Source organism: Panthera onca, chromosome D2 (assembly GCF_046562875.1).
Source record: "Panthera onca isolate mPanOnc1 chromosome D2, mPanOnc1 haplotype 2, whole genome shotgun sequence".
Classification (NCBI taxonomy): Eukaryota; Metazoa; Chordata; class Mammalia; order Carnivora; family Felidae; genus Panthera; species Panthera onca.
The window spans coordinates 58489103-58501565 of record NC_138349.1 but is presented as its reverse complement, the minus strand read 5'-3'; the positions used below and the strand labels follow the sequence as shown (position 1 = coordinate 58501565).

Here is a 12463-nt window from a genome sequence, read left to right as displayed (position 1 = left end):
GGACACTTAACCAACTGAGCCACCCAGGCACCCCTTTTGTTTCTTAACATATGAGTGCAATCATATAATATTTGTTTTTCTCTGACTTATTTTACTTAGCATTATACCCTCTAGATCCATTCATGTTGTCGCAAATGGCAAAACTACCATACTAAATTTTTAAAGATCTAACTTAATGCTGTTTACATGATAGTCATCCAAAACCCGCAGAAAGACAAGGTAAAAGATTATGTATAAATGAAAAATATGTAAAGAATGAATATAACATACAATATAGGAAAAAATATATAAGTAGGAGTAGCCCTATTAACATCAGATAAAAAGAGACCCAGGGGTGCCTGGGTGGCTCAGTCTGTTAAGCAACCTACTCTTGATATCTGCTCAAGTCATGATCAGGCCCCACGATGGGCTCAGAGCTAAGCATAGAGCTTACTTTGGATTCTCTCTCCTTCTCGAACTGCCCCTCCCCAACTTCTATCTACGTGCACTCTCTCTCAAAATAAATTTTAAAAAGTATCATTAAAAAGTGGTCTAGAGGTCACAATCACAATGATAAAAATTTCAATTCACCAAGAAGAGATAAAATTGGAATTTTATGCACTTAAGATGGACTCAAAAGCAAAAACTGTCAAACTTACAAGAAAAAATTAAAAACAGTCAAACAGTATAGAACACTGTAATATTTCTTCTTCAGTGACTAATTAAAAAATGGTCAAGCAAAACAAGCCAACAAACAAAAATGCCACACAGAAGATCTGAACATTGTTAGAAAAACTTTACATAATTGAGGCACCTGAGTGGCTCAGTCGGTTAAGCATCTGACTCTTGATTTCAGCTCAGGTCATGATCTCTCAGTTCATGAGTTCAAGCCCAGCGTCAGGCTCTGTACTGACAGAGCAGAGCCCACTTGGGATTCTCTCTCTCTCCCTCTCTTTCTGCCCCTCCCCTGCTCGCTCACTCTCTCTCAAAAATAAACATTTAAAAAACTAAAAATAAAAACTATATAATGGGCATATACAGAACACTGCATCTCACCACTGAATGAACTAAAGACTGAAATGTATGAAATGAAAAATATACACAAAATATGGATCGTAAAGAAAAAAAGTGGGTTCTGTGAAAAGATTAATAAATTGATAAACCTCTAGAAATGGAGGTTTAAAAAAAAAGATCAGGAAAGAAAGGAAAATTTACCAACATCAAAACAGGAAAAAAACAAGAGATCACTATAGATCATACAAACATAAAAAAATTTTTTTAAGATAATACTGTAGTCTACTGAAAATATAATTCCACCTCTTTACTATCCTGTAGTATTAAACACGCACAGTCTTGTTACAACCTGATGGTAGATAAGCACCATGCATTCCCCCTACCTTAACCTTACTCTTGGTCATGTAATTTGTTTTTGGTCAACAGGATTTCTGAAGCAGAAGCTTGAGAAGTACACGTACAGGTGCTACTCCCAAAAAAAATAAAATACCCAGAGGTAGCCACTGTTCTCTGGCCTGAAATGAGACCCGTAACAAAGCCATCCCTGCTCAGCTGCAGACTGAGCGAAGTCTCCCTAATGGTCATACATCTTGAAACAGCTGTCCCAACTTGAAGCAAAAATAAGAGCCACTCCAGGTGACCCATAGCCTGAGAAAGAACCATCTCAGATGATCCATAGAGTAAGAAATAAACATTTATTTTTATAGGTCACTGGCATGTTGTTTGTATAGCAATAGGCTAATATAGATACTGAAATTTTACATTCACATGTTTACAATTTAAACAAAAATGGAAAAATTCATAGAAAAATCTAAATTACAAATAATGGACAAGAAAAAATTTTAAAGCTACCTTATAAAGAAACTGAAGAATGCTTTTAAAATTCCAGAAAAGGGGCGCCTGGGTGGCGCAGTCGGTTAAGCGTCCGACTTCAGCCAGGTCACGATCTCGCGGTCCGTGAGTTCGAGCCCCGTGTCAGGCTCTGGGCTGATGGCTCGGAGCCTGGAGCCTGTTTCCGATTCTGTGTCTCCCTCTCTCTCTGCCCCTCCCCCGTTCATGCTCTGTCTCTCTCTGTCCCAAAAATAAATAAAAAACGTTGAAAAAAAATTAAAAAAAAAAAATAAATAAAATAAAATTCCAGAAAAGAAAATACCAAGCCCAGATGGCTTTAAATGACAAGGTCTACTAACTTCTAAAGTGGTTCTCTTTCAAATAAAGAGAAAACAAGGGTATAATCCCCAATATATATTATTAGACTAGCATAACCTTAATAATAAAACCTGGCAAAAATAACAACAAACGTGAACTACTGGGACTTCATCAAGATAAAAAGCTTCTGCACAGCAAACAATCAACAAAACTAAAAGGCAGCCTATGGAATGGGGGAAGATATTTACAAATGACATATTGGATAAAGGGTTAGTATTCAAAATCTATAAAGAACTTATCAAACTAAACAGCCAAAAACCAAATAGCCCAGTTAAGAAATGGGCAGAAGACATGAATAGATACTTTTCCAAAGAAGACATCCAGTTGACTAACACACATGAAAAGATGCTCAACACCATTCATCATCAGGAAAATAACAAAGTAAAACCACAATGAGATACCACATTGCACCTGTCAGAATGGCTAAAATTAACAACACGAGAAACAACAGGTGTTGGCGAGGATGCAGAGAAAAGAGAAACGTTCCTTTTGCACTGTTGGTGGGAATGAGAACTGGTGCAGCCACTCTGGAGAACAGTATGGAGGTTCCTCAAAACACTGAAAATAGAACTACCCTAAGATCTAGCAATTACACTATTCAGTATTTACCCCGAGGTACAAAAACACAAATTCAAAGGGATACATACACCCTGATATTTACAGCAGCATTATCAACAATAGCCAAACTGGAGAGAGCCCAAATGTCCATCAACTGATGAAAGGATAAAAAAGTTGTATATATACACAATGGAATATTACTCAGCCATCAAAAAGAATGAAATCTTGCCATTTGCAATGACATCAATGGAGCTAGAATGTATTATGCCAAGCAAAATAAGTCAGAGAAAGACAAATACCATATAATTTCATTCATATGTGGCATCTAAGAAACAGATAAACATATGAAAAGGGGGAGGGAAAAGGAGAGAGGGAAATAAACCACAAGAGACTCTTAACAATAGAGAACAAATTGAGGGTTGATAGAGGGAAGTGGGTGAGAGATGGGTTAGATGGGTGACGGGTATTAAGGAGGGCACTTGTGATGAGCACTGGGTATTGTATCTAAGTGATGAATCACTGAATTCTACTCCTGAAACCAATACTGCACCCTATGTTAACTAAATTAAAAAAAAAAAAACAAACCCACAAAACAAAAAATAACAGAAAATTACAAACCAAGCTCAGGGATAAACATAAATACAAGTAATATTTTTAAAATATTAGTAAACCAAATGCAGCACTATACAAAATGGTAACATAGATGATTAAACTGGAGCTACTACAGAAAAGTAAAGCTGTTTTTATTTACTAAAATCCATTCATATAGTTCACCAAATTAACAGATTAAAGGAGAAAAATCATAAATCATTTCAATAGATCCAGAAAGACCAACATCAAATACTTAACAGCCACTCATTAAAAATAAATAAATAATCCTTCTACACTACAAAAAAAGAAAAATTCCTTAATGTGATATAGGTTATCTACAGTAAACTTATGGCAAACATGATACTTAATTGTGAAATATTGAAGGTTTGCTCACAGACAGAACATGGACAACATGCCTTGATCTTTAGCACTTCTAGTGAACATCAACCTGGTGTCCCAGACAGGACACTAGGACAAGAGATATGTTAAGCATAAGTATTAGAAATGAAGAAATAAAGCTAAACTGATTCACAGATGGTATGACTGTGACACACAGTATAAATAAGTTATGTTGTGAAATCAATAACTGAAAGGGGGTGGCAGTAGAGCCATACAGGAACAGAGTTTTTGTATGTTGTTGAAGTTAACCCAGTATCAATGTGAATTAGTGTTATAACTCCAGGATCTTAAATGTAATCACCATGGTAACCACAAAGAAAGTAGCTATAGAATATACAGAAAAGGACATGAGAAGAGAATTAAAACATTTCACTAAAACAACAACAACAACAAAAGAGACAGTAAATCCAGGAAATGAAGAACAAAAAAGTATAAGACATACAGAAAGAAAATAACAAAATGACAGAAGTCCCTACATCTCATAATTACCTTTAAATGTAAATGGGTTAAGTTGTGCACTCAAAACACAGAGACTGGCAGAATGGTATTTTAAAAAAAAAAAAAGACCAAAAAGTGAAAAGATGAAAAAAGATATTCCATGCCAATAACCAAAAGAGAGCAAAATGGCCATACAATTAGCAGACAAAACAGACTTTAAATCAAAAAGGGTTACAAGAGACAAAGGACATTATATTTCAACAAAAGGTTCAATACAGCAAAAGTAACAATTAAAATCATTTACACATCTAATAAAAGACCATCAAAATATATAAAACAAAAACTGAAAGAACTGAAGGGAGAAATTATTCTGCAATAATGGTTAGAGACTTTAATAACCTTACTCTCAAAAACAGAATAACCACACAGAAGTAAAGAAAAAGAGAATTTGAACAACACAGTAAGTCAACTAGATCTAATAGGGCACACTATTCAACAACAATAATATACACATTCTTCTCAAATGACATGGACACTATCCACATTAGACCATATGGTAGGCCAGAAAGTAAGTCTCAATAGATTTTAAAAGACACGATATAAAGTATCTTCTCTGAACACAATGGGATAACATTAGAAATCAGTAACATTAGGAAATTACAAAATTCACAAATTTGTGGAAATTCAACAACACACTTTTAAATGACCTATGAATCAAAGAAATCACAGACAAATCAGAAAGACGTAAGAGATAAATGAAAATGAAAACACAATATATCAAAACAAGAAATGAAGGGAAAGTAGTGATAAGGGGGAAATTTACATTCAAAAACAAGAAAGATCTCATGTGAACAACCCAACTTTACAACTCTAAACACAAAGCTAGCAGAAGAAAAATTAGAGCTGAGATAAATGAAATAGAGAATACAAAAATAGCAAAAGTCAGTGGAACTAAAAGCTGGTTTTACAAAGATCAACAAAACTGACAGAAGTTTAACTTGACTAAGAAAAAAGAAAAGAAATTACTAAAATCAGAAGTAAAGTAGGGGCCCTACTATTAATGCTGCCAAAATAAAAAGGATCATAAGAAGAGTATATAAGCAATTATTTGCCAAAAATTAGATGATTTAGATAACATACACAAAATCCTAGAAATACAAAATTTACTAGTACTACATCATGAAAAATAGGAAAACAGAAAAGATCTATAAACAGTAAAACGACTAAATTGATAAAAAAAAAATCTCCCAGCAAAGAAAAGCCCTACATTAAATAGTTTCATTGGTGACTTCTACCAAACATTAAAAGAACTAAATCCAATCCTATTCAGAGTTTTCCAAAAAACTTGAAGGGGTGTAACTTTCTAACTCATTCCACGAGGCCAACACTGTCCTGATATCAAAGTCAGACAAGGACTCTACAAGAAAACTACAGACCATTATCCCTTATGGACAGTGATGCAAAAATTCTCAATACAATATTAGCAAACAGAATCCAGTAGTATATTAAAAAACTGTACAGCAAAGGCACATGGGATTCATTCCTGGAATGCAGGGATGGTTCAACATATGCAAACTGATCAAAGTAATTTATAATATTAAGGCAATGAAGAAAAAAACCCATTATTATCATTTCAACTGATACAGAAAAAAAATCAACAAAATTCAACACCCTTTTTTGAAATACTCAAAAACTAAGAATAGAAGAACATTACTTCAACATAATAAAAGCCATCTATGAAAAACCCACAATAAACATCCTACTCAATGGTGACAGACTGAAAGTTTCCTCTAAGATCAGGAACAAGGCAAGGATGTCTACTTTGAATACTATTCAACAAAGTACTGGAAGTTTTAGCAAGAAAAAGAAATAAAAGGCACCTAAATTGAGAAAGTAGTAAAATTATCTCTGTGTACAAATGATATGATCTTATATGTTGAAAACCTTAGAGATTCCACCAAAAATCTATCAGAACTAAAAAACAAAACAAAAAAAAAGAAACAAAAATCACCAAAACAGCAGGATACAAAACCAAAATGCAAAAATCAATTGTATTTCTATACATTAATAATGAACAATCGAAAAAGAAATTTAAAAAACAATGCCATTTACAATAGTATCAAAAAGAATAAGATATTTAGAAATTGAACAAAAAGATAAAAGATATAGGATGAAAACTACAAAACTTACTGAAAGAAATTAAAGACATAAATGGAAAGACATTTCATGTTCATGGATTGGAAAACTTAATGTTAAAATATCAATACTTCCCAAAGTGATCTACAGATTCAATCCAATCCATATCAAATCATGGAAATGCAAATTAAAGTCATGATGTTTTAAAAGGTTTATTTATTTATTTTGTGAGAGAGAGAGAAAGCATGCGAGCAGGGGCCAAGAGAGAAAGAGAATCTCAAGCTGACTCTACTCTGTCTGCACACAGCCCAATGCGTACCCATGAACCATGAGATCATGACCTGAGCCGAAATCAAGTCAGATGCTTAACTGACTATGCCACCCAGGCACCCCTAAAATCATGATTAAGTAACACTATATATCCAACAGATTAGCAAAAATTTCAAAGTCTGACAATGCCAAATGGGGACAAGGACACATAAATGTGGAATGTAAATTCTGGTAAACAGGGTGACATTAACCTGCAAAATTCAAGTTAAATATCTTCTATGACCCAGCAATCCCATTTTAGGTACATACTTAGAAATATAAAGGTTTATGTATATCATATAACAAATGTTCAAAGCAACATTATTTGTAATTGCCAAAAACTGGAAGCACACAAATAAATGCCTGTTAAAAAAAAAAAAAAAAAGCTACCAAAGACTACCTACAGTGTGATTTCATGTATTTGAAGTTAACAGTTGGCAAGACTGAACTATATTTTATATGGATATATACTATGAGGCAAAAATCAAGCTAAGCTACCAAAGACTACCTACAGTGTGATTTCATGTATTTGAAGTTAACAGCTGGCAAGACTGAACTATATTTTATATGGATATATACTATGAGGCAAAAATCAAGCTGAGTTAGTCAAACAAAGTATATTTTGCTTTTTGGGAGTCTACCTAATTTAATCCACCAAAAGTGAAGCTCAATTTCAAAGCTGTGACTCTTGTACTTACTCCCAAGAATTGGGAATCAGGAAATCAGTATTCCAATTCAACTTTCAGCAATAACTACTCTCAGGTGTCAATTAACTGCTCAATTTCCTCACTGTTTAAATTTAAAAAGGTGGAAAAGAAAAAGAAAAAAAAGATGACCTATACTTCACCCTCAAGTGTGATGCTACATACAATAAATACAATGTCACATATATATTAACATCTTGCCCCAGATAAATCTTTTTGAATAGAGAAAAGTAAAATAATAAGTATAAATGATGTTTCTCCTGTTACTATTACTCCTCACCAGCAAATCAGGCATTTAAGGAAGAATGTTTTTATCTTAGATTCCTAGAATGCTAAACAACTCATTAAAAAAAAAATACCTACTTTCAGCTAGGAACTGCCACCTTCTAGTAATTTGCAAAATGACCAACACAAAGGGAAAAAGGAGAGACACCCCTATATGTTCTCTAGGCCTTTTAGCAAACATGGAATTGGTACTTTGACCACACACACGCAAATCCACAAGAAAGGTTATACCATAGACATAGAGGGGATGGGCACTATTCAAAAAGGAATGCCGGACAAATGTTACCAAGGCAAAACTGGAAGTCTATGATGATACCCAGCATGCTGGTGGCATTGTTGTAAATAAACAAAGACAAGATTCTTCTTGCCTAGAAAATTATTGTGCATACTGAAAACATTAAGTACTCTGACAGCCAAGATAGAGCTTCCTCAAACATGTGAAGGGAAATGATCATTAAAAAAGGAAGCCAAAGAAAAAAGTACTTGAGTTCAACTGAAGTGCCAGCATGCTCCAACCACAGAAATACAGTTTGTGAGAACCAATGGAAAGAAGCTTCAGCTGCTAGAACTCACTCCCTATAAATTCATGGCCAAGAAGGTGTAAAAAAACAAAAGACCTCTAGGGGTGCCTGGGTGGCTCAATTGGTTAAGTGTCACTCTTGACTTGTCCCAGGTCAGGAGATCATGCATTGACAGCACAGATCCTGTTTGGGATTCTCTCTCCCTCTCTCTGCCCATCCCCCACACACGTTCCCCTTCCCTCTCCCCTTTCTCCCCCAAAATAAATAAATAAACATTAAAAAAATAAATAAATAAAAGACCTCTGGACTGTTAAAAAAAATTTTAAGTAACTGAATTATAGAGACTAAAATACTCGTATACGATAACTTACCTTCCACAAGCAATCTGAGTGACAATGCTTCCCATAAGTTCAAAAACTTTCCTTGGATTTATTTCATGACTGGTAGAGTTATGACCCAACTGACCATACCCTCCAGCTCCAAAAGTAAACACTCCACCTTCCTTAAAAAGAAAAAAAGAAAAAAAAAAAAAGACAAAACTCTTTATCATTAGAAAGCCTGATGAAAGAAAATAATTTAAGAAAATAAGTTAATCTTTAATACATGGGGTCAATTTTTCTCTTCTATTGTCTCCACAATTTAACAGATGACAGCTGACCTTTCAAGGTAAAATGTTTTAAAACTAAGTTCCAGGTTGAGGTTATTTTCACATATTTTAGAAGTACTTAATTGTGTTCTCATTATATTTAGTTGGAGCCACTATTAAAGAGATACTAATCATTTTTTGCATTGCCTTTCACTATCATTATATTTACTGAATCCCAAGTACATAACTATAAAATATCACAAAACCAAAAAATGGTATCATCTTCAGTTTTCAAACTGGTTATGCTTTTAACATAAAAGCTGAAAGAGTATAAGTAAACCAGAATGCACAATTATACCTATTTTTAACACATAGTTGCTACAATATACAGTTGACCCCTAAACAGTGCAGGGGTTAGGGATGTCAACACCTTCTGCAGTCAAAAATCCACATACAACTTTTGATTACCTAAAAATAGCCTATTTCTGACTGAAAGCCTTACTGATAACATAAACAATAACCACCTTTTTTTGGGGGGGGGGGGGCATAAAAGAAAGGCTACACAGTTTACCTGTGAGTTTTTTCAAATTGTCACAAATCTCCAAAAACTTTTCCAAAGTATTTGTTGAAATAACCTACTGAGCCACTCAGGCACCCTAAAAAGTACTGGAGTACTTTAAAGCAAACTGTGGTCATCAAATCATCTCACCTATAAATATGTATGTATCTTCAATGGCACAAACCTCTAACATATAAAAACATACAATACAGTAATACTATTATCGCATTTACAAAATTAGTATTAATTTCTTGATAGAAACAGCAAAAGTGTTTTTACTTCTTATGGTTTTTTGTAACTGGTATCATTTTCCCCAGTTTTATTTAGGTATAACTGAATTGCCAAATAAAATTGTATATAAAGTGTACAATGGGATTTGACATATACATACATTGTGAAATGACTACCACAAAGAAGTTAATTAACACATCAACACCTCACATACTTTTTCTTTTTGGTAAGAATGCTTCAGATCTACTCTCCTGGAAATTTCAGGTACAGGATACAGTATTGTTAACTACAGTCACAACGCCATACGTCAGATCTTTAAAACTTACTCATCTTATAACAGAAAGTTTATACCCTTGACCAATTTCCCATTTCTTTACACCCCACCAGCCCCTGGCAGACATTCTACTCTCCATTTCTACAAATTTGACTTTTTCTTTTTAAAGATTTTCCATATAAATGATACATAATATTTATCTTTGTTTGGCTTATTTCACTTAGCATAATGCCCTCCAGATTCATCTATGTTGTTGGAAATGATTTCCCTCTTTTTTTGTGGCTGAATATTATTCCAGTGTGTATGTGTATATACACATATATGTATAAATCTTCTTTATCCATCTACCTGGTAATGGACACTTAGGTTGTTTCTTGGCTATTGTGAAAAACTGCTACAATAAACATGGGAGTGCAGTTATCTCTTCAAGAACCCGTTTTTATTTCCTTCAGATATGCACCCAGAAGTGGAATTTGCTGGGGCATATAGTTCTATTTGTAATTTTTTTTTCTTTCCTGTTTTTTGTTTTTTTTTTTCTTTTTTTAAAGTAGGCTTCATGCCCAGCAAGAGTCCAATGTGGAGGTTGAACTCATGACCCTGAGATCAACACCCAAGTGGAGATCAAGGGTCAGACACCCAACCGACTGAGCCACCCAGGTGCCCCACGATTTGTAATTTTTTGAGGAACCTCCATACTGTTTTCCATTTGCACCAGTTTACATTCCCACCAGCAGTGGAAACAAGGGTTCCCCTTTCTTAACATCCTCACCAATACTTGTCCTTTGGTTTTTGATAAGAGTAACCCTAACAGGTGTGAGGTGTTATCTCATTGTGGTTTTGATTTGCATTTCTCTGATGATTGTGATGTTAACATTAAGCACCTTTTCTTGTACCTGTTTGGCTATTTGTGTGTGTGTGTGTATTTTTTTTTAAGTTTATTTATTTTGAGACAAAGGAAAGAGCGTGTGCACGAGCAGGGGAAGGGCAGAGAAAGAGGGAAAGAGAGAGAATCCCATGCAGGCTCCACACTGTCAGCACAGAGCCAGACAAGGGACCCAATCCCACAGACTGTGAGATTTTTAACCTGAGCCGAAATCAAGAGCTGGCAGGTAAACCTACTGAACCATCCAGATATCCTTTGTATATATTTTTTGGAAAAGTATCTATTCAGCTCCTTTGTTCATTTTTAAAATAGACTATTTGTTTTTTAGCCATTGAGTTATAGGAGTTCCTTTTATATTTTGAATATTACCCCCTTGTCAGATAAATGGTCTGCTAATATTTTCTCTCATTTCATAGACTGCCTTTTCACTTCAGTGGTGTTCTCTGTGGAGCCGAAACTTTTTTAGTTTGTAGTCCCACCTATTTATTTTTGCTATTGTTGCTTGTGCTTTGACCAATGTCAAAGGGTTTTTCATCCCATGTTTTCTTTTACAAGTTTTAGTTTCAGGTCTTATTAGATCTTTAATCCACTTTGAGTTGTTTTATGAGTGGTAAAAACAGACGTCCAATTTCATTTTTTTACATATGGATAATTTTCCAGCACCATTTACTGAAGAAGCCAACCTGTCCCACTGTGTGTTGTTGGTCCCTTGTCAATGATTAGTTAACTATATATATATGTGGTTTTATTTCTGGGCTATCTGATTGGTCTATGTGTCTGTTTTTATAAAGTTGTATACTGTTTTGATCACTACAGTTGAAATCAGGAAGCACAATGCTCGAGCTTTGCTGTTCTTTCTCCAGATTGCTTTGGCTATTCCTGGTCTTTTTTGGTCCCGTATGAATTTCAAGATTGCCTGCTCTATTTCTATGAAAAATGCCATTGGACTTTTGATAGGGGTTACTCTGAATCTGTAGGTCACTTTCAGTAGTTTGGACATTTTAACAATATTAATTCTTCTAATCTAAGAACATGTGGTATCTATTTATCTTAGGTCTTCAATTCTTTCACTCATGTCATATATAGTTTTCAGTATACAGGTCTTTCACTCTTTGGTTAAATTTATTCCTCCCCCCCTTTTTTTTTAATGTTTATTTTTGAGAGAGAGAGACAGAGAGACAGAGCACAAGTGGGAGAGGAGCAAAGGGAGAGGAAGACACAGAATCCAAAGTAGGTTCCAGGTTCCGAGCTGTCAGCACAAAGCCCGGCACAGGGCTTGAACTCACAAACTGTGAGACCATGACCTGAGTTGAAGTTGGATGCTTTAACTGACTTAGCCACCCAGGGACCCCATATTCCAAAGTATTTTATTGTTTTTAATGATATTGTACATGGGAATGCTTTCTTAATTTTTCTTTCAGAGTTTGTTCTTAGCGTATAGAGATACAATTATTTTTGTATGTTGACTTTGTTTCCTGCAACGTTACTGAATTCATGTATTAGTTCAAATAGACTTTTGGGGGGCGCCTGGGTGGCTCAGTCAGTTAAGCGTCCGACTTCAGCCCGGGTCACGATCTCGCGGTCCGTGAGTTCGAGCCCCACATCGGGCTCTGGGCTGATGGCTCAGAGCCTGGAGCCTGCTTCTGATTCTGTGTCTCCCTCTCTCTCTGCCCCTCCCCCGTTCATGCTCTGTCTCTGTCTCAAAAATAAATAAACGTTAAAAAAAAAAATTTTTTTTTCAAATAGACTTTTGGTAGAGTCTTTAGGGTTCTCTATATATATGTCAT

General features: G+C 34.9%; 1 protein-coding gene across 12 annotated transcripts in view; it reads right to left on the bottom strand.

The window, feature by feature from the left end:
* The window catches only part of HERC4 (HECT and RLD domain containing E3 ubiquitin protein ligase 4), a 137481-nt gene that overhangs the window by 79962 nt on the left and 45056 nt on the right, over positions 1–12463 (bottom strand). For all 12 annotated transcript variants that reach the window (XM_060642616.3, XM_060642607.3, XM_060642610.3 and 9 more), the window contains one exon: positions 8515–8645. In XM_060642616.3, coding sequence (XP_060498599.1) covers positions 8515–8645 — 131 coding nt within the window. The remainder of the gene's footprint in view (positions 1–8514; positions 8646–12463) is intronic.